Below are 23368 nucleotides of genomic sequence, written 5' to 3' on the forward strand. Positions count from 1 at the left end.
CCTCGACAGTACCCACGCTGGCCAAGTCTGCTCTTCTGCCCAGGACTCGTTAGGCTAAGCCGGGACTCAGTGGGCTCAGGGCTCCAGCCCCACCCTGCGCTGTCGGTCCAGGGCCCAAGTCCCCAGGCGGCGGCACGCGGGAGGGGCCGAGGTGCCCGACGCCCACACAATCCAGGTTCAGGGAGTGTAACTCCCTGAGAGTAACTGCAGACCCGGACCCGCCGAACGGAGAGCAAGCGTGGCCCGGGCAGAGGAGCGCACGTACACTCTGAGGGTGCTCCCCAAGGCGGGTCGGGTCGCGCGCGCTCAGCTCTGCCCTCCAACCCCGCATTAACGTGCGTTGGTGGGTGTGGGTCGGCAGGGGAGAGTCCGGGTTTCCACACTCGGAGCTGGCAGGCAGTCCTGCAGGCGCGGATGCGAAGTGCCGGGTTTGGGCATGCGGATGCGTGGTATGGGTCCAGGTGCGGGGTGCAGGTGTAGGTTCGCAGTGGGACGTGAAAGTGGAGTATGGGTGCGCCTGCGAGATGAGGCTATAGGTGCGAGGTCAGGTGCAAGTGCGTGGTATGGGCGCCGAGGCGAGATGGGATGGTGAATGCCGGGTACGCGGCGCTTGCAGGGTGGGGATGTGGGGCGCGGGTGTGTGGTAGGCCCGCCGGATGGAGGTGCGCTTGGACCCTGGCACCGCCCCCGCGCGGCCCGGGCAGGGGGGAGGTGGCGGGGGCGTGGCGCGGCGGCCGGGGGCTGCGGCACGGGGGCGCCGGATGCGGAGCGCGCTGGGGCGGCGGGGATGGCGGCCGGGGCGGGGAGGCCGGGCCCTGGTGTGGGGCGCACGCGTGAAGTTGCACCGCACGTGTGAAAGGAATTCTCGTTTTCAAAGCGTTGGAGAGCCCTGCTCGGGAAGGAGCGCGTCTGGTCACCGCCGCAGTAGAGCGGGGTAAGGCGGGCTGGGGCGCTCAGGAGGCCGGCGCCGGGGCCGAGGGCAGCGCCCGGCAAGGGACGGGCGGGACACGACGTCGCTAACAGCTAACAGCTAACAGCTGCAGAGAGTGGAGTGCAACTGTGCGGGCGATACCATCGCCATGGTCTCTGAAGTTGTGCTGGGAAGGTTTGGAAACGAAGTTGACTTGCCTTTAAGAAACTTTTTTAAAGTTTCTTTTTTTTCTTTTTAAAGAATTACGTAAGAGATTAGTGCTACGACGTAATTTCCTGATCTATATGCTTGTGATAATGTAAGTGTTAAGAATTTACGGAACAGTGGAAAAACCCTTATCTGCACTCTACAGTAATCCTTTCCCTTAGGAGACTTGTAGTGACAGTAAATCACAGTGATCCGGCGACTCTATTACTTTGCTGCCTACTACTCCACACTTTACTGAACAGATTCATCCCACTATGCACAGTTCGTGAATTTTTGTGACTGGGGCTTCAAAACCCGTTTTTATTTTATCAAGGTGCTTGCAAAATATGCCATTTAAAAATGATTATAGGACTGGAGTTGTAACTCATTGTAGAACACTTGCCCAACAAACCCAGGCCGCGGGGTCAATGCCCAGCATCTGGGAAGAAAAAAAAAAAGTGATTATATATACAAACAGCTGAGAAATGAATTATGTATTGGCTCTCACATAAAAATTCAAAACGATGGTGCATCACCACTGGCAGATCATCCACAGTGCTATGGAATGTATTGCAAAACAAACGTTAAAAGATAAGAAAGGAAAAGGGGGGGATTTATTTTCCAAATACCAGTGTGTTCAAAGTAAACATCAGCTAATTTGGCACAGAATCCACCGGCTCAGCAGTTTGGATCCTGTTGAGATAAGCATCAAATAAGGGCAATGCACGTGTCCCTTTAGGGTGAAGTAATTCATAAAATTTAGTATTGGTAACAAATTAGTGCTGTTTGTTAACCAGGGCATGGCTGAAACTTGTCTTTAAATATAATGGCAGGAAGTCAGGTCTGGTGGTGCGTGCCTGTAAACCCAGCTACTCAAGAGGCTCAAGCAAGAGGATTTTGAGTTGGAGGACAGCCTGGGCAATTTAGCAAGAAGTGAAATAAATTTTAAAAGGGTTGGGCGATGTAGCTTAGTGGTAGAGCACCTACTTAGCATGCCCAGGACCCTGGATTTAGTTCCTACTACTGCTACTAGTATTATTAGTAACAATAATAGTATTAGTAGCAATAATAATAATAAATTAGCAGGTAATATTTTAATTCTTTGCCAATAAGAAAAAGAATTTTGACCCAATTTTCTTTTTTTAAATTATTTTATTTGGAGACAATCCAAGTACATGAAAATTTCAAAGTTCACAAAAGTATAGATAAAATGGGCTGTGGTTGTAGCTCAGAGAGAGAGAGTGCTTGACTAACATGTGTGAGGCACTGGGTTTGATCCTCAGCACCATATAAAAATAAATAAATAAAATAAAAGTATTGTGCCCATCTACAACTAAAATAAAGGGTTTTTTTGTTTTTCATTTTTTTTTTTTTTTTTTTTAGCATAGGTAAAAAGAAGGGCTGGGGTTGTGGCTCAGCAGTAGAGTGCTTGCCTAGCATGTGTGAGGCACTGGGTTTGATTCTCAGCACTATATATAAATAAATGAATAAAATAAAGGTCCATCAACATCTTAAAAATATATATTTTAAAGAAGTATAGATGAAAAGAAAAGTCCCCCTCCAACCCCAATTCCCCTCCTCGGAGGCAACCACTGTAATGATTTCTTCAATGTAAATGTCTCTTTTGTACCTTATAATATATTATTTCTTTTTTGTCTTTCTGTTTTTGTTAGTGCATTATAGCTATAGATGATATTAGGTTTCATTTTGGCATAATCATATTATCCAGTTTTCTGAATGTTAACTTACATTTTAAGTTATTGCATTTATTTTTCTTAATTAAAATAATTTTGCACATGAGTTTAAAACTTAAAATAATGTGAATTCCAGAAAGCCTCATGCATGTAAAGAATTTAAACTATGGTTTTTCAAATGTGGTCATTTCTGGAACATGCACCTAATGTTAAATAGGATAGATATATTTTTAGGATCTTAAGTGTTTCACATAATTATGTAATAACTTAATAAATGCAGAGCTTTTGTAATTTGCTAAAATAGCGTCAAAACATTCCAGAATACATTGAGAAGCATTTTATCCTGTGTAGAAAGCCTGAAGAAATAGCCAAATTCACTTAATGGCTTGCTAAACCTATAGTCTTGATCTCCTTTCTGCCATTGTATAATGCCTAGTCCCAGTATTTTGGTCCTCTTTTTTATTTTTTTAAACAAATCTGCCTCTTCCATGGATTACAAATGAATCTCCTTAGGATAAGGACTATATCTTAGTTATTTAAATATCCTCAGTGCACAGTATAGTGCCACACATATACAAGCTATTTTATAAATATTCACTGAATTGAAGAGAGAAAAGAAATCCAATACTGTACATGTAACTATACCAGCATATGTATGTAAACTGTATGTTTTGCAATTTTAATATAAAGCTTAAAGGCAATGAAATAAAGTTGCATCTTAAATTTTGTTCTTACAGTGATGGGAAGTTCTTCATCAGGGTAATTAGGTTGGTGCCCTATTGCTTGCTTTTTAAACTGTACTAAGGCTCCAGAAATATGGCCTAGTAATGGTTGGTATGAATAGTTTCCGGACTCTTGCATTTTTCTTTAATTTGAAGAATTAGTGATTTACTTTAAATTTACTGTTAACAAACTAATGATACTAAATATATAAATCAATTTTTTTCACTTAGTCCGCCTGATGATCTCCATAAATTGTTCATTTATTCATGATACTCCAATTCCTCTTAGATTTGAAATAAATCTTTTTGTTCTGGGACACAGAAGAGATCTCTATTATATACTAATAGAGTAGGTTTGAGTAAGAAAAGTGAAATTATATTTATACTGTAGGAATTTTTCTGCAACAAAGAAAACATTTAAATGTATAATTTGTAATATAAATGGATAATAAAATATAAAAATTATCAAATTGTGAGGTTTTGTTCACTAAGTAAGAGTAAAATTATCTGAATTTGCTTTGAAATTATGATTCTAATATATATGATGAAGTAACTGGACTGTCCTTAGCATGTCAATGATTATTTAACAATTTTTATAAAAGGTGAAAATGCCCTCTTTAGATTCTCACTGGAAGACTGAAAGCTTAAAATGTACTCTAACCTGTGTTTCTAAATATGTATATTGGAAAATGTGTCAGAATTTGGTATAATACAAAAGACAACTGCTGTAACCTGAACCGTCCGCCTGGTGCATGAAGTCATTCGGAAGGAGGGGAAGGTAAGTTGTACTAGGAGTTGGAAGTCAGGAGTTCACCACTTTGGGATGTGCAACCTTAGGCAATTCTCAGTGCCCTCTCTGTGCCTCCATTACCTTGTTTATAAAAAAGAAGATAAACTAGAGTGCCTTGAAATTTTTTCCAGTACTGCAATGTTATGATACCATATTTCTTCCATGAATAATGAGTAAGTTTCCTGAATGATGTCATTGGGTTTGTATAGGGAAATTACCTTTTGACTGTATTTATGAAGTCAGTGTTTGAAATACTAATCAGTCTTTGTGACTCGGCGTTTTAGACAAGAACCTGTTCAGATCACTGGTATGCTAAACCACCACCCCTGTAATTTTATTTATTATTCTAAGCAGCCCCTCAGAAAGTGGGATACTGTTGCATTCCATTTTACTTTGAGTAGTGACTTTTTTCATTACTTAATTATTAAAACTTGGAGTATCAATGTTGAAGTAAGTACATTAGAGTTAACATACCATTAAATATCTAAATAAAATGTTGGGTAAGTGAAGAATTCTAGTGGAATTCACAGTTCTTTCACAGAAGTTATTTAAAAACTTATAATGCCATTGAATAATTGGCAGAAGAAACCAGAGGACTTGGCCAGGGTAATGGAAAGGGAGGGTATCTGGAGGGCTTAAGAGGAACCCTGTGTGACATGAATAGTCCTGGAGGGCAGTTGTGTTTCTAATTATGCTCCGCACTGTCTCCATCTTTCTTTTAGTTGAACTGAAGCTTGGCCAGCTGTTAAGTTTCTAACTTAATGTTAGAACTCTAATTGTGGAAATAGTGACTTAATATTTCCAAAAGGAGTATTTATTTTAGTCAAGTGTTTCAAGAAGAAAATATGGATTAAAAAGTTAATTTTGCCCTCTTGAATATAAAACATTAAAAGCCTTTGGTTTTAAATAAACACATTTTTTTAAATTACTTCCAAATTAAAATTAGCTGTCATTGCAACAAGGTGTGGTGGCATGTACCTGTTACCCCAGCTACTCGGGAGGCTGAGGCAGGAAGATTACTTTAGCACACAAGTTCAAGGTGATCCTGGAACATTGCAAGACCCTGTCTCAAAAAATAAAATTAGCTCTCACTAGGCTTTTAATTGCAATAGGTCAAGAAATAAAAACTGATTCATTCTTTCCTTTGAATAGAGATGAAAAGTGTTCATTGTATATGCCTTACTTAGCCAAATTAAGGCTCAAGAGCAGTCAGCTTTTCAGGTACTCATAAATTATTAAAATCCCCACATGAAAGAGAAAATAAGATGATAATAATGCATGGCATGCATTATTACAAGTGCTTCCCATACATTCTTATTTCATAAGTAAAATTAAAAGTAAATAAGTAAAATTAAAAGTGTAATTTAAAAATGAATTTTGTAAATGCAAATATTACAAAGAAAAAAAAACAATTTGGTGTTTCTGGAGACTTATTCTGTGACTATAAAAAAAAAAAGTACTCCTAGCAGTGCTTTAGAACTGTGAGTAAAGAAGTTGGAAAAATTAATGTTTTATAATTTCACTAAAATCAGTTGATTCTGAATGGGAATTTCCTGCCAGAGTATAAATTATTAAGTTAATGAAAAAAGTCTCATACAATGTTTACCATATTTATTCAACAGCAAAGAATAAAGACATGGGATCCATTGTGGATAGAATTGTTCAAAAATAATTAAGAATGACCTGCATTTTACCTTTTTTTTAAAAAAAGAGAGAGAATATTTTAATATTTTCAGCAGACACAACATCTTTCTTTGTATGTATGTGGTGCTGAGGATCGAACCCAGCGCCACACGCATGCCAGGTGAGCACGCTACCGCTTGAGCTACATCCCCAGCCCATGCATTTTACCTTTTAAAGTGGGGATAGAAACCCCTGTGACTATATAATAATAAAAATTTTACACTAAGGTAAAGGAGGCCCTTAAATTATATATGGGTATTTTATAGTAATCCTGGGAAATACTAAAATTGGCATTATCTGTTTAAAAGATCCATAGGAATTTTTCGCAGACTTATTCTATGCCATGAATATAGCATACATGGTAAGACACTGGGGGAAAAAAACCAACAAAGTAAACTGTCATTCCTTTTTAAACATATCAAAGTTTGTTCTTTTAAAAAGAAAAACTGTGCTGGGGGATATTCAGTTCAGTAATAGAGCACTTACCCATCATATGCAAGGCCCTGGGTTTGTTCCCCAGTACCAAAAAGAAAGAAAAGAATAACTTCTAACAAGACTAATATTTTTAAAGCCCCAAGCAATATTTGGAACCAAACAAAGGATCTAGTACAGATATAGGGTTTAAAGAGCATAAGAAAATGCCAAGGAATTTTATGTTAATAAATTTGAAATAGATGAAATGGAAAATTTTCTAAAAGATACAAATGATCAAAATTAACTTAAAAAATAGCAAACCTTACATATATCAGTTATGGTTCATGAAATTGAGTTTGTAAACAAATCATCTTCCTAGCCCTATTAAAAATGTCCCAAACTGTTTTATAGGATTCTTATATGAGCTTCTTTAAAGAATTTAAAATTTTTCAGTCTTAAATAACTTGCATGCCAAAATCTGATGATAGTTTTTTTTAAAAAAAAAGTTGAGCTCAATCTTAGGTATGAACAAACAAGAATCCAAAATGGAGTTTTAGCAAATTAAATATTCTAGTAGTATTAAGAATTAAATCATGATAAGAACTTATACCAGCAAAGCTAAGGTGATCAAACTCACAATAGATACTAGGAAATAGTGCTCTACTAAATCCAGTACTCATTCATGGTTTAGAAAACAAAAATAGCACAAAGTCTATAGAAAAGACTAGATAGAAATTTCCTTAGCTAGATATAAGTTAAAACATCATCATGGTCAATGATAAAATTTTAGAATTATTTGTGTTAAAATCAGAAACAAGAAAGTATGTCATCTACAGGCAGTAGAAGTCTTGGCTAGCTCTGGAAGACAAGAAAAAGCAATAACAGGAATTAATGTTAGAAAAGGAAGAGATACATTTATGCTTAATAGCAGATGTTATAATTGTGTATCTACATAGAACATTCAAAGGAATATTCCACTATAAATATTAAGTGCCTTCTAACAGGTTGCTGGATACAAGATTAATGTATAAAAATAATGTCCAGGCTGAGGGTATAGCTTAGTGGTAAAGTTGTGCCTAACATGTATGAGACTCTGGGTTCCATTCTCAGCGCTTTCAAAAACAAAAATAATGTTTCTGGGTATCAATGATAACCAATCATAAAATTTGAAAAACTATTCAGAACAACTCTAAAGCATCTGGGAATAAACCTTACAAAAGATGTATAAGGTTTTCAAGGTCAAGATCCAAAGTACAATTGAAAGATATTAAAAAGTTCCTCACTGGTGACATAGTTGTGCCCCTTGCTGGGGAAACTAGATTGTAAAGAGGTAAATTTGACTTGTCTATTAATTTAATGCATTTCTAATTAAATTTGTACCTTGGATTTTTGTGTAACTTGATAAACTGAAACCAAATGTCATATGCAGAACAAGGTTGAGGGACTCGCTCTACCATATATCAAGTACAGTTATTATCCACTGGGAATTGGTCCCAGGAACCTCCTGCCCAACATACACACCATCCCATGCAGAAAGTAAAATCTATGTGCTCAAGTACCTTATGTGAAATGGCATAGTATTTTAATAGAACCTGTCTGTACACAACCTCCTATATACATTAAGTCATCTCTAGGTGACTTATTAATACCTAATACAGTGTAATTTTATGTACATAGTTATCATATGTATAAGAGAATCAAAGGAAGAAAAATGTTTATACATGTTCAGTTCAGATGCAATTTTTTTAATTCATATTTTTGATCTGAGGTTGGTTGAATTCCTGGTTGGTTTTGGAGGGTCAACTATACTGTCTTAAGTGTGAAAGATGAAATAAGCTAATGGAAAAGTCTTTCCACTGCTGAAAAGATAACTAGGGCAGCCCATTTATCAACATATATTATTTATGACTAGTTCAGCCCACTGTGTCCTTTTAGATAGCAAAAATTAGCCACCACTGCCTCCACTCCAAACCTGAGCAGACATTACTAACTGAACATAGAACTCTTTCTGGCTAAGCCTCACAATTCCACTCAACAATATTCCAGACAATCACACACAGTTAATACAAAATTAATCTACCCAGCCCTACTCTACATTATATTACTTCATTATATTACATTATACTCTATTTAATTTGTAAACCCAGTAACAGTGTTTTGTCAAGATATTGTTATATTGGGCTGGGATTGTGGCTCAGAGGAAGGGTGTTTGCCTAGCACGAATGAGGCACTGGGTTTGATTCTCAGCGCCACATTAAAAAAAATTTAAAAATAAAGGTATTGTGTTCACCTATACTAAAAAATAAATGTTTTAAAAAAGATATTGTTATAAAAAGATATTGAGTATAATACAGATTAAATCTTTTGGTTCTGTTTCTACTCTAGTCTTAACGCAAACTTGCATTCCTGATGAGCAGCTCCTCATAAGCCCCTCTGTGCTTTCCTTGCAGATGATCCAGAACCCCAGGTCTCTGACCCCAGCCCCTCTTATTCTCTGCTGCCCTAGATGATCTCCATGCAGTCTGAGGGTTTAAAATACCATCTGCTTGACAGCAGATCCCAGATGTGAACCTTCAGCCCCCACACTTCCATGTCTATTAGGCATTTAAACTTCATACATCCCAATTAAATCCTTGATTACCATGCCCTTCCCCAACCTGACCCTCCTCTGCCTTCCCCATCTTGGAAAAAGACAGTTCCATTTCTCTAAATGGAGGCATGAACACAGTTCTCTTTGGTCTCCCCTCCCCAACCCACCCCACTCATGGGCATTTCTCCGTGGGGGCAACCTTCATGCATGTTCTGCTGTTTCTCACCACTTGCACAGCTTCTCTGGATACCAGCATGGTCCCTTCACAGGAGGCTTTGTGCTCACCCTTGCCCCTTTCCTGCCTGGAATACTCTGCTTCCTTAGCTGAGGTTTCCCTTTTCTTTCGTCTTCATGTCCTCACCCCCTGCCCACTACCCTAGGAAGCCTCCCCTGCTCCTCTCTGACCATATGCCCTCATCTGTACCTCACTCCTTTCTGTGTCCCCAGAGACGGCACTGGCATATCTGACAAGGTGTGGGTTGTGTGTCTGCCTCCCCCACCCCATACACACACCTAAGTGTTCAGTGGCAAGGGACAGAGCCCTTGTTTAATTCAATACCAAGTCCTCAGAGAACCCTTTGGGTTGAGCATGTTGAAGGACTGCATGTTGCCTGTGGATCGGTGTCTGGCTGTGAAGGGAATGGAGGTGGAACTATACTCTCATCTTCTCTGGCCCCCATGGTCGGACATTCTGTCTTCTCAGGGGCTTGAGTCTTGCCCTGGCTGGAGATGACCTCCTTTTTGACCTCGCTAACAGAAGTCTTATTAGCACTCTGGAGGTCTCATCCCACAGCTGCCCTCCCACCTCCCTCCTGTCATTGGAAGGAAGCTGCTTGTGTCTCCCCATCCTCATATTCTCTTGTGATTTCACTCTCTGATGTCTGATACCCATAACTCCCCTATCTTGAAGAAATCTCCATTAGGCCCTGAACCTTCATTTAATCCATGTTGACTGTTCTTCCTTTGAGTTCTAGATTTATTGAGCAAGTTTTCTGTATATAATTTTACTCCCCCTATCTCCTCCTCTTTAACTCTTCTCCTATATTTTTTGTCCCTACCCTCCCATGAGACTGGTCACTTGAGGACCAACAGTGGTCTCCCTCTTGTGAGATCAAAGGGCCTTTTATTTGTTTTCATTCTTTTTTTTTTTAATTTATTGTTGGTCGTTCAAAACATTACAAAGTTCTTAATATATCATATTTCACAATTTGATTCAAGTGGGTTATGAACTCCCATTTTTACCCCGTATACCGATTGCTATATCACATCAGATACACTTCCATTGATTTACATATTGCCATTCTAGGGACTGATGTATTCTGCTGTTTATCCTATTCTCTACTATCCCCCTTCCCCTCCCCTCCCCTCCCCTCCCCTTTTCTCTTTCTACCCCCTCTACTGTAAATCATTTCTTCACTTGTATTATTTTTCTCTTACCCCTCCTTTCCTCTTATATGTAATTGTGTATGACCCTGAGGCTCACCTTCCAATTCCATGCGATTTCCCTTCTCTCTCCCTTTCCCTCCCACCTATCATCCCTGTTTAATGTTAATCTTCTTCTCAAGCTCTTCGTCCCTACCCTGTCCTTGGTTACTCCCCTTATATCAAAGAAATCATTTGGCATTTGTTTTTTAAGGATTGGCTAGCTTCGCTTAGCATAATCTGCTCTAATGCCATCCTTTTCCCTCCAAATTCTATGATTTTGTCATTTCTTAATGCAGAGTAATACTCCATTGTGTATAAATGCCACATTTTTTTATCCATTCATCTATTGAAGGGCATCTAGGTTGGTTCCACAATCTTGCTATCGTGAATTGTGCTGCTATGAACATCGATGTAGCAGTGTCCCTGTAGCATGCTCTTATTAGGTCTTTAGGGAAAAGACCGAGAAGGGGAATAGCTGGGTCAAATGGTGGTTCCATTCCCAGCTTTCCAAGAAATCTCCATACTGCTTTCCAAATTGGCTGCACCATTTTGCAGTCCCACCAACAATGAACAAGTGTACCCATTTCCCCGCATCCTCGCCAGCACTTGTTGTTGTTGGACTTCTTAATGGCTGCCAATCTTACTGGAGTGAGATGGTATCTTAGGGTGGTTTTTATTTGCATTTCTCTGACTGCTAGCGATGTTGAGCATTTTTTCATGTACTTGTTGATTGATTGTATGTCCTCCTCTGAGAAGTGTCTGTTCAGGTCCTTGGCCCATTTGTTGATTGGGTTATTTGTTATCTTATTATCTAATTTTTTGAGTTCTTTATATACTCTGGATATTAGGGCTCTATCTGAAGTGTGTGGGGTAAAGATTTGTTCCCAGGATGTAGGCTCCCTGTTTATCTCTCTTATTGTTTCTTTTGCTGAGAAAAAAACTTTTTAGTTTGAGTAAGTCCCATTTGTTGATTCTGGTTGTTAACTCTTGCGCTATGGGTGTCCTATTGAGGAATTTGGGGCCTGACCCCACAGTATGTAGATCATAGCCGACTTTTTCTTCTATCAGACGCCGTGTCTCTGATTTAATATCGAGCTCCTTGATCCATTTTGAGTTAACTTTTGTGCATGGCGAGAGAAAGGGATTCAGTTTCATTTTGATGCAAATGGATTTCCAGTTTTCCCAGCACCATTTGTTGAAGATGCTATCCTTCCTCCATTGCATGCTTTTAGCCCCTTTATCAAATATAAGATAGTTGTAGTTTTGTGGATTGGTTACTGTGTCTTCTATTCTGTACCATTGGTCCACTCGCCTGTTTTGGTACCAGTACCATGCTGTTTTTGTTACTATTGCTCTGTAGTATAGTTTGAAGTCTGGTATCGCTATACCACCTGATTCACACTTCCTGCTTAGCATTGTTTTTGCTATTCTGGGTCTTTTATTATTCCATATGAATTTCCTGATTGTTTTATCTATTTCTACAAGAAATGCTGTTGGGATTTTGATTGGGATAGCATTGAACTTATAGAGAACTTTTGGTAATATCGCCATTTTGATGATGTTAGTTCTGCCTATCCATGAGCAGGGTATATTTTTCCATCTTCTGAGGTCTTCTTCTATGTCTCTTTTTAGGGTTCTGTAGTTTTCATTGTATAGGTCTTTCACCTCTTTTGTTAGGTTGATTCCCAGGTATTTTATTTTTGGGGGGGATATTGTGAATGGAGTAGTTGTCCTCATTTCCGTTTCAGAGGATTTGTCGCTGATATACAAGAATGCATTTGATTTATGCGTGTTGATTTTATATCCTGCCACTTTGCTGAATTCATTTATTAGCTCTAATAGTTTCTTTGTAGACCCTTTTGGGTCTGTTAGGTATAGAATCATATCATCTGCAAATAGTGATAATGTTGACACTATTAGTCACCCCTCTTCACAGCTCTCAAGGCTGCCTTCTGATACGTAAATGTGACTCACAGGTATGCTGGCTCTCCTGTCCTTGGTGCCCTTTTGCCCTTGAGCCCATCCCTGGTTTTCTGGCTCCCTATTGACTTGAGAAGCTGCAGGAGTTACCTGACCGTTTCTACTAAGATTAGAAGTTTCTGAACTTCCCATCTACTTAAGAGGCTGAGGCAAGAGGATCTCTTGAGGCCAGCCTGGGCAACACTCTTGTCTCTAAAAAAAAAAAAAAAAAAAGAGATGTTTCTATAAAACAACTGTTCAATATTCTTCAGACTTTTCAAGGTTAAGAAAAAGGTGAAATTTCTCAGACTAGAGAAGTCTTGGGAGATAGGAAACCTAAATTCAATGTGGTATGGTGAACCAGAAAAAGACATTATTCAGACAATTGCCAAAATTAAAGTCATGTCTTTAAGAGTATTTTATCAGGATGGGAGTGTATCTCAGTGCATTGAGCACTTGCCCTGGGTTTGATCCCTAGCACCACACAGAAAAAGACAATTACACACACAAAAAAAAGTATTTCACCAATGTTAATGTCATAGATTTTAATAATATTATGGCAGTTATCAAGTTGTTTGTATTTGGGGAATCTGGATGAAGAGTATGTAGAAACTGTATGATATTTTTGAAAAATTTTTAATTCTAAAATTATTCTAAATTTAAAAAGCCTATTTCCCTGTTCTGTTGAAAAAATTTTTAACTAACTTTCCTGCAATGACTGAAAAAGAGGAAATGATGATGCCAAAAATAAAAAGTAATTTCACAGAGCATATTTTCCAAGAACCTAACAAAATCCAAACTTTGTGACTTTGAGGAAGCTCATCTGGCCCACACTGAAGGAGACCATTTTTTTGGCACCATCTAGCACCAGTGGGCTTGGTCTTCATTCACCTTGGTCCCTTCCCACAGTGCCTGGCTGTGGGACTGTTCCCTGAAGTCTCACCTTTGCATATCCAAGTCATGAGTCCTTTCTGATATCTTGATTCATTGTTTTTTGTTTTCTGCCAATTTCGTCCAAAGGACTTTTTCTCTGCTCTTCACACCCCCTCCCATTAAGCCCCAACCACAGACAGACAGACCCTCCTCCTAATCACTTCCTGCATTCTGACAATGTTATTGGGGTTTTTTTCCATCATCGTATGAACATCATCAAGTGTATCACTGTGGTATAAGCTTATGGAACCTCATCATATATGTAATCCATTGTTGCCTGAAAGGTTATGGCAGCACATGACCTTATCTTAAAAATGCTCATAATGCAGGATGCAGTATTCTGTTGTTAGATCACTTGAACCTTACAAAGTTAGCAGTCACACTTTGAGGTTTTCCATTAAAGATGAAAATAAACCTGTACTAGTCCATTTTGCATTACTGTGATGAAATGCCTGAGGTAGACTACTTAGAAAGAAGTTTATTCAGCTCATAGTTTTGGAAGTTCAAGGACCCTGTTGGCTGCAAAACATGTTTGGCAGCTAGCATCTCATAGTCACTTCCAAAAGCATACCCCCAGTTGACCTAAGAACCTCCCACCAGGCCTCACATCAACTTCCAACGTTGCCGTCCTGGGGACGAAGCTCCCAACACAACTTTGGGGGACAAACCACATCCAAATCATAGCACCCTCTCCTCCAAGTGGGTGCTAGGCATTCCCTTCACCCAAACTCTGTGCTAGTTCCCCTTGATCTCAATTTCTGAAGATCCTGTCTAAAGTATTCTTGCTGAGCCACTGTGACTCATAGCTGTACTGATTTTTCTATCTGACTAATACTAGAGATGTGATTTCTTTATTTTTCCCATATTTTTATTGGTGCATTATAGATGTACATGATGGTGGGATTCATTGGAAGGCTAAGATTTGAAAGTGGTATTCATTTAAAAAAAAAACAACTCTAGAACCTCTACTTGTCATCTGGAACCACCTGAAATCTGACACTGTGCAGGGAGGTGGATGCCACTTCTGCTTTGGAGGTGCCCATTTAATCTGACTTCTATCCAGATTGTTAATATTCCAAATAGTGCTCTGGTTAAATTTGGCATTCATGTGCATATGCATTTTACAAAACCCCCCAACCTGTGAAGTGCAGCAGTGAGCCTCACCAGTGAGTATAAGGGGACACACTTACCCTTGAATACTTAGGTTCTGTGGGGGAAACTGCATCCCCCCCCCAATACTACTCCCAGTGTGTAGACTGTCAGGCAGGAGGATGGAGTTCACTTTAAGCTCTGTGTCACCAATCATAGCTGCTGTCCTGTCAGGGCTAGTTATGTGCCTCAGCAATCCCAGAAGCATTATCTTCTAACACTGAGCTAATTGTGCACAGTGTATTGTATTCATCTTTTGTGTACTTACTATTGACACAATTAAAGAGCAGAAAGAAGTAGAAACCATGATGAACAATGAAAAAGGAATCAGCTGATTTTTTCAAAAACTAGAACTTCAAAAAATATAAGCCATGGTCATGAAACTTTTATGATGATGTGATATGTAGTTATGGAAAATGTAGATATATATGAAAAGAAAAGAAAAATCACCCCATTCTCAAAAACACCACTGTTAACATTTCAGTATCATTCTTCCTTTCTCTACATGCGTGTGTGAGTATGTGTAAAACAGCTGATATTAGACCATAGTACTGTATGAGTCTTTTGTCATTTATCATTGTAGCATCAGTATTTCTTCAAATTATTAATGTGCTTTGAAATTATGTTTACTATAACAAGATATCAATATATTTCAATAGTTATGAGTCATATTATATCTTAGTAATTATGAGTCAATCATATATTTTCTTGTATGCCCAGTCTTATTCTGTAAGGAATTTAAGGTGGTATATCAATTAGGAATTATTTTGTCTGCAAGTAACACAAAAATATCTAACTAAAATAAATGTAGTTTTTCCTCCTAACATAAAAAATGTCTGAAAGTGGCTGGTAGAGTTGATTCAACACCTCCACATTGTCCCAGCAGATGCCTTGGGGCTTTCTTGACTCTTCCCTCAAGCTTATTGACTCAAGTTTGCAAGATGGCTGCCCAGTTCCAGGTATCACATATGTACTCCATACAGAAACAGTACAAATAGCATCTGCCTTTTTCTTTGAAAACCAGTTTTCCAGCAGGATTCTTATATCTCAGTGGACAAAATGCATTTTATAGTCACTTCTAGCCAGAAGGGAGGATAGGGAAGCAAGGACTTCTCTTTCTAGTCACATTATAGGCAGGCAAAGGAGAAGAGATGACTAGGACCTGGGTTGTCAACCATTGGGTCAGCCACAGCCAGCCACAATGATTTATTTGACTGTCATCTTTTAGGGGACATTTCTGTTTCCAGCTCTTCCTTCTTGTAGGTAACATTTACAAGAAATCATGAACAAACATTTATATACATAACTGGTGATTTTCTTAGTATTGGGCCCTACAAGTAGAATTCAAGGTCAAAGGTATTATAACTTTACATCTCTCATACATGTTACTAAATTCTTTTCCAGAAAAATCTTACCACTGTACATTACCATACAGAGTATATTGCTGGATGCTCCCACTTAAGACAAGTTCTTTTTTTTTCTTTTCTTTTCAATAATTTTTATTGTACTATTTTTGTCTTGGCTTTTCTGATTTTTAATTTTTGAAGTGTATCTTTTAAAAGCAGCATCTAATTCTTTATTTATAGTATTTTATTTTATTTTTTTATTGTTGGTCGTTCAAAATATTACATAGTTCTTAATATATCATATTTCACAGTTTGATTCAAGTGGGTTATGAACTCCCATTTTTACCCCGTATACAGATTGCTGTATCACATCAGTTACACTTCCATTGATTTACATATTGCCATTCTAGTGTCTGATGTATTCTGCTGTTAAGACATGTTCTTATTGTTCATCTCTCACATTTAATGAGCTGTAACCACTGCCAAAGCACAGGCAGATCATCCAGATAGCATCATTCTTACAGGCTGCACCAGAAGGTCACAGTGCAATTCCAGCGGCATATATTTGGATACTATGAACACTTGGACCGAAAAAAGCCTGGAAAGGGCGAAGCCAGAATAGCTGAGTAACAAGACACTATAGTAATAAGACACTGTAGAAGTCGTCAGCTTCTCCTTCCTCTTCTGATTTACCAATGAAATAAGTAGTTTGTGGCCCTGTGTTCCTTAACAGGTGCACACACATAATGAACATTTGGGCTGAGATAGTTACTTGCTGTGAGGTCACTCTGAACGTTGCAGAATATTTTTGCCTCTCTGACTCCACAGGGAAATGCCAGCAGCTCTGTCCAGTCTGTGACGAACAGCAAAGTCTCCTTCCATCCTGTGTGCCACCAATGCTGGGTGGGGAGGGAGCCCATCAGCCCCTGGATTGAGCACATCAACAAACAGGTGACACTGTGGCAAACAGTGCAAAACTGCTTGTGCATCTGAGGGTGGCTGGAAGCATTAGATACCCACACTGGCTTCTCCTCACACACCTCCAGAAATGCACATCTTCCAGTTTTGCTGCAGATGTCAAGAGGGAGGGGTGCATGAGCCAGTTCCACCCTCAGGACCAGAGTTAAGGAAGACAAGCCTGCAGCAGTCAAGTGGTCTTTGGAGACCATAGACCCTGCTATCCTTGGACAGCAAAGAAAGGAGACACCTGTGATGTTAGCCTGAATGGGTAGGAGATGGAGGGAACTTCCTGAAACAGAGGAGAGCATGGTCAGGAGAAGAGAGTGCCCAGGGCAGTGGTGTAGGTCTGCATTGGCCACCTTTAAGGGGAATGTGAAGTAAGGACAATTCAGCAGGCTGGGCTCTAGATGGGGATGGGTTTCAGGCTAGAGAAACACCATGTGCAGAAGCCATAACTGTGGTGTTTCAGAGGCTGCAGGAGTTTTATGTGCCTAGGGCTGTGGCCAGTCCTGATGGGTCTTGCATGCTACCATGGTTTTGTCCTATGCAGTGTTGATCGGAGACTTGACAGTTCTTTGCTCAGGGCTATGTGTTAAAAGATCTCAGCAGACTGCAGAGAAAAGGAGGGCTAAGGGCAGAGGTACCATTGGGGACTTCTTAGTGAGCTTTTTGTCACCATATTGAAGGATCTGACACAGGCTACTTATGAAGTAGTTAATTTAGCTCACTGTTTTGGACATGGCACTGGCACTAGCTCAATTCTGGTGATTCTTTCACCAAATAAAAGATATCTGTGTGAAAGGAGGATCTTACATGGCTAAAAGGAAGTCGGGGGGGGGGAGACCCCACAATCCTCCTTCAGAGGACTTCCCACTAGGCTCCACCCCTTAAAAGAACCATGACCTTCCAGTAGCACCATCCTGGGGACCAAGATTCCAACACATGTACTTTGGGGGGACACTTAGCACCACATAAAAACCACAGCAAGGAGCCTTCATGATAATCTTAAGGGCGCTGAGTGACTGTCCTTCTAGGGATGCCTGTGAGGACTGATTAAGAGAATTGTAGCTTGGAAGAGAAGCAGGAGGTCACCTAGAATGGTTCCCTGACATACCTCATGGGCAAAAGTGGGTTGTTTCGTGTATAATAATTAAGTTTCAGAAGTAAAATATTTTACCTTCTAAGAATGTGCAAAATGATACCAGTTACGAATTGAATAGAATTTATACAATATATTAATTTTTCTCAAATTAGTCATGTGTTAACTGCCATGACCACATATACATTAATAGTCGTCATTCTTGATCCAGTGGCAGCTACCCATCTTATAGTCCCAAACCCATTTATCAGGATCAAACTGAGACTTATCCTGGAGTATTTACATTTTTAACTAGAGACAAAACTCTCACAGTAGAAATTCAAACATCAGCAGGCTCTTGGCAGAGTCAACTTTCTGTTAACTAAAATCACCCCATGTGGATATCACTAAGGAAAATATACAAAGAGAAATCTTGATATCATTAAGTGATCATGAGTCCTGCTTTGACATTCAGGTTCCTGTCTAAAGCACCTTTTATGGTTAGAGAAGTCTATGTCATTGTCAGCCTTCTCTTTTGCATTTTTAATTAAATGAAGGTGATGGGGTTGTGGGTTCAATTCTCAGCACCACATATAAATAAATAAATAAAGTCCATTGACAACTAAAAATATATTTTAAAAAGAAGAAGAAGAAGAAGAAGAAGCAGCAGCAGCAGCAGCCAGTTATACCAGTCACAATATGGGACAAGGAGACTGTAGAGTCTATGAAGAGTAAGATTTCTCTAAAGATCTCGACTGAATAAGCAAAGAGTTGAAAATGTATTCAAAGACAGGTATTCATCAGATTTCTAGCAAGTTTCATTTGCCTTCAATCCTAATCATAAAAATTAATATTTTGAACATTTTAAAATTTAAAATGTGTTCCACTGGCAACCTAGGCATACTCATACAGCTGAGATGGCTTTCCTTACTGCCAAGAGTGGCTTTGAGAACGCTGAAGCTCTTCTTTAGTTCCAGTCACAGTACCCAGACTATTTGAGCAGCAATGACATGGGACACCTAATCTGTATCCCCTGTGTCTGAAGAGTGCTACTGCCTTCTAAAACAGAGTCCATGTCTTACCTCCCTTCATTACTGTCACCTATTTCCCACAGGCTCAGAGAGAGGCAGCTCCTGCTCCCAGACACCTACTTAACTCTTGCCGAGGGGGTCTAGAGTGTGCCTGCAGCTCTCCTGTCCTCAGGTATAGTCACACCTATGAGCCTTGCCCAGCACCCTTGGCTCTCCAGCCCAGAAGACCAAGGCCTGGTGGCTTCTCCCTTGTTTATCTGGCTCCATTCTAGCACCTTGGCTGCATTTGGAGGTGTTTCCCTAGTTGCAAGCACAGCACGAGGGACACATTGGATGCCTATTAGTGCTACTGGGTGACTTCCTGCTGAAGGACTGCAGCCCTGGTCCTGGAAGGATTATCACGACCTGTTATCCCTGGTACCTCCTCTGGCACCCAGCCACCACTCCATCCATCTTTGCCCAAGTGTCTAACTTGAGTTTCTGTAGGGATCACAAAGATTACACTTAATAGGAGAGGTGATTTTAGGTGGTGTATTCATTGACATGGAATCAAATATGAGAAACTCAATCCCTTAATTCTGTTTTCATCCTAACAGCGGTCTTGAAGGTCTCAGTTTGATTATAGTACAGTCAGCGCTTCACATCTGTGAATTCAACCAATCAAGGATCAGAAATATTTCAGGGGGAAAAAAATGGATCTATACTGAACATGTACAGACTTTTTTCTTGTTATTACTCCCAAAACAGTACAACAACTATTTACATAGCATTTACACCTATTAGGTATTATAAGTCATCTAGATATGTTTTAAGGTATATAGGAGGATGACTACAGGTTCAGTGCAAAAACTGTGCCATTTTATATACAAAACTTGAGCATCCACAGATTTTGGTATCTTTCAGGATCCTGGAACCAATCCCCTTTGTATCTTTAACACACCTCTAATACTTCTAACCTCCCTCTTTAAATAAATAAAGAGTTTATACTCAGGGATTGTTTGTGAGGGGAAGTTAGAGCAAACAATTGTCAACAATGTATCTAAAGCTACCTTCCATTTATGGTATCAGTACCTACTTTTAGAGAAGTGATGTAGAGTTTCCTATTTAAGCTAAATTTAAGCATAAAAAGAAAGTTGCTGTTAAGAAAAAAAGTAAATAATAAGAGTGGTAGTAGATTAATATGGCAAGGTGACATATGACACATGACTTGTAATACCAATACAACATGACACATTATGGTGACATGGGAATAACAACAATTTGGGAAAAACTTGCTCTAATTCACACAAACAAAGGTGAAAATTTGGAGTTGGTCTGAGCTGCAGGTAGAGTCCAGAGCTCCTGTGGGGATACCATGCTTCTGTGGAGGAAGATGTGGGGAGTTAGAGGTCAGGTGAATCATTTCTCTTTCTAGCGTTCCTTTCCTCATCTCTGAAATAAGGAGTGGAACACGTGGTTATCTTGTTTATGCCAGCAGTTACTACTTGTGACTACTGCACAGTGCTGTAGATATTAATTCAATTCTGTTCCACATGTTAATAGGGAAATAACATCCAGTACTTAGTGTCCATTGACTCCAGGACCCCTATGGATGCTAACGTCCACAGATGCTCATGTCCCCTATATAATATGGCTTAGTATTGCATAGAATCTACACATTCCATTTTGTATACTTAAACCATCTCTAGAAGACCTGATGTGGTGTAAATACTGTGGAAATGGTTGTTATACTGTATTAAGAAATAATGACAGCCAGGTACAGTGGCACATGCCTATAATCCCAGCGGCTGAGGCAGGAGAATCTCCAGTTCAAAGCCAGCCTCAGCAATTTAGAGAGAGACGTAACTCAACAAGAACCTGTCTCTAGTTAAAATATTAAAAAGGGCTGGGGAAGTAGCTCAGTGATTAATTGCCCCTGGGTTCAATCCCTGGTACCAAAAAAAAAAAAAAAAATGAATGAATGAATGGAAGTTTGTACTTGTTGAGGACAGATGCAATTCCCCCCGCCACCCGCCCCCATTATTTTTTCATCTGAGGTTGGTTGAACCTAAGGATGTGAAGAGCTGACTATGCACATGTGTACATACATCCTTAAGGAGACTTCCCCAGCACTACCCATGTTTGGAAGTGGGAGTACAGCTGATACAACTCAATTCTAGTACTCATCGTGACTGCCCTGGGGTGATTGACCTCTGCAGCTCAACTACTCTAACCCGCGTATTAATGCGCAATGTTCCCTTACAGGTTAGCAATCTGAAGCAATGGGTGACTGGAGCTTTCTGGGGCGACTACTAGAGAATGCACAGGAGCACTCCACAGTCATCGGCAAGGTTTGGCTGACGGTGCTGTTCATCTTCAGAATCCTGGTGCTGGGGGCTGCAGCAGAGGAGGTGTGGGGTGATGAGCAGTCCGACTTCACCTGCAACACCCAGCAGCCTGGCTGCGAGAACGTGTGCTACGACAGGGCCTTCCCCATCTCGCACATCCGCTTCTGGGTGCTGCAGATTATCTTCGTGTCCACGCCCACCCTCATCTACCTGGGCCATGTACTGCACATTGTGCGCATGGAAGAGAAGAAGAAAGAGAGGGAGGAGGAGCTGCTGAGGAGAGAAAACCCGCACCTGGAGCGGGGTCAGGAGTCTCTAGATGGGGCTGGCTCTCAGGATAAGACTGTTGTGCGTGATGACCGAGGCAAGGTGCGCATCGCTGGGGCGCTGCTGCGGACCTACGTCTTCAACATCATCTTCAAGACGCTCTTCGAGGTGGGCTTCATCGCTGGGCAATACTTTCTGTATGGCTTCCAACTGCAGCCGCTCTACCGATGTGACCGGTGGCCCTGCCCCAACATGGTGGATTGCTTCATCTCCAGACCCACGGAGAAAACCATCTTCATCATCTTCATGCTAGCGGTGGCCTGTGCCTCTCTTGTACTCAACATGCTGGAGATTTACCACTTGGGCTGGAAAAAATTCAAACAAGGAGTGACTGATCATTTCGGCCCAGACACCTCCGAATCCAAGCTGGTGGCCGCAGAGCCATTGCCACTCGCTTCCCGCCCACCCACGGTCACTATTGGATTCCCACCTTTATACACGCATTATGCCTCTCCCCTGGGACAGGCCGGCGAAGCAGGGTACCCCGGAGCCCCGCCACCAGCAGCAGACTTCAAAATGGTAGCATTGAATGAGTCACAAGGGAAGGGCCACCCTGCCAAGCTCTACAATAACCAACACCTGCTGATGACAGAGCAGAATTGGGCCAACCAAGCGGCTGAGCATCAGACTCCGGCGCGGAAAGCCTCCTCCGCAGCGTCCAGTCCCGCAGCCCCAAGCCCCGCAGGCAGCAACAGCCAGCGGCTCCCACCGGAGGCTGGGCAGGGGGGCACCGCACCCCAGCTGCTGGAGGACCGGAGCGGCAGCAGCTTGGAAGAGAGTGCCTTGGCTGTGACACCCGAAGAAGAGGAGCAGGCCTTGACCACCACAGCAGAGATGCATGAGCCTCCCTTGCTCCTTACAGACCCAGGAAGGTCCAGCAAGGCCAGCAGTGGGCGGGCCAGGCCAGGTGACTTGGCCATCTAGCGGTGGTCTCTCCAGACAGCTTTATAATACATTTTTTTCTAGAAACCAAAGCCAAAGTTCAAATCAGCAGGTAGAAAGAGCCTGAAAATAAGAGCGCGCTGGAGTCCCAGAAGGGAGATGTGGAGCAGAATCTATCAGGTGTTCGTGTTTAATGCTTGCTGTTCTTAACCCTGAGTTATAGTGGAGATGATTCCAACGTTTCTGAGCTTGTGAGGTGGGGCAAAGCTGAGGGCAGTTGTTGGCCTTTAAAGATATTCACAGCAGCCCAGCAGCCTGATTGCTGTTAGGCCTCTGGGTTCCTGCTGTCTCTGTGGTTAACTGTTCTGTTGTGACAAAGCAACAGGTGTCTGCAGCCCTTCAGCTAGGGACAATTAGGTTTTCTATTCCTAACCTCACCAGAGCCTTTGGGCAGCCCAGCAAGTCACAGACACACTTAGCTCTATCTCTGCTTGATACTTTTAACTTAGAGTTGAATTTCATTTGGGATATTTGCCAAACTGCACTAAAAAAAGATTTAGAGTGAGTCCATATAGTGTCATTTGAGTTTCTGAAATTGGATGTGAAGCCCAGGATATCAAACTACAAGCTTCATGACAAGTGACAAAGAGCAGTTACCCTCCAGAGTCAGATTCAGTGAGACAGAGCCACAGAGGTTGCTGGTAGAAGGCAGGTGGAGATGCAGCGCCACTTGAGAAAATTTTTCAACAGCTGAGGAAATGGACATGGAAGTGTGGCAGGAATGTCTTAGGTATTTATTTTTTAAATGATATTTTGTGCTTTGCTCTGGATGGAACAGGTATGCCTATTTTCCCCCCACTTTCTATCTTTTAGGAAAAATAGTACTGTTAAAATGGGTACTGACACAGAGAATGCTAATTTGTCCTAGTACATACTAGTAA

The 23368-nt window shown here is 40.8% G+C and overlaps 1 protein-coding gene across 3 annotated transcripts; it reads left to right on the forward strand.

Annotated features, from left to right (window-relative positions):
- Positions 1-223: 223 nt before the first annotated feature.
- GJA3 (gap junction protein alpha 3) lies at positions 224-22473 on the forward strand. 3 transcript variants are annotated; one of them, XM_081278953.1, is made up of 3 exons: positions 15362-15435; positions 16651-16773; positions 21136-22473. In XM_081278953.1, the coding sequence occupies exon 3, from the start codon at positions 21153-21155 to the stop codon at positions 22467-22469; it is 1317 nt and encodes a 438-aa protein (XP_081135079.1). In that variant the 5' UTR covers positions 15362-15435; positions 16651-16773; positions 21136-21152; the 3' UTR covers positions 22470-22473. The 3 variants fall into 3 exon arrangements, with proteins under 3 accessions (XP_081135080.1, XP_081135078.1, XP_081135079.1); XM_081278954.1 differs by lacking the exons at positions 15362-15435; positions 16651-16773 and adding an exon at positions 224-335; XM_081278952.1 differs by lacking the exons at positions 15362-15435; positions 16651-16773 and adding an exon at positions 801-934.
- Positions 22474-23368: the final 895 nt, after the last annotated feature.

Source organism: Spermophilus citellus, assembly GCF_964194105.1.
Source record: "Spermophilus citellus genome assembly, chromosome: 1".
In the NCBI taxonomy this organism is placed as follows: domain Eukaryota; kingdom Metazoa; phylum Chordata; class Mammalia; order Rodentia; family Sciuridae; genus Spermophilus; species Spermophilus citellus.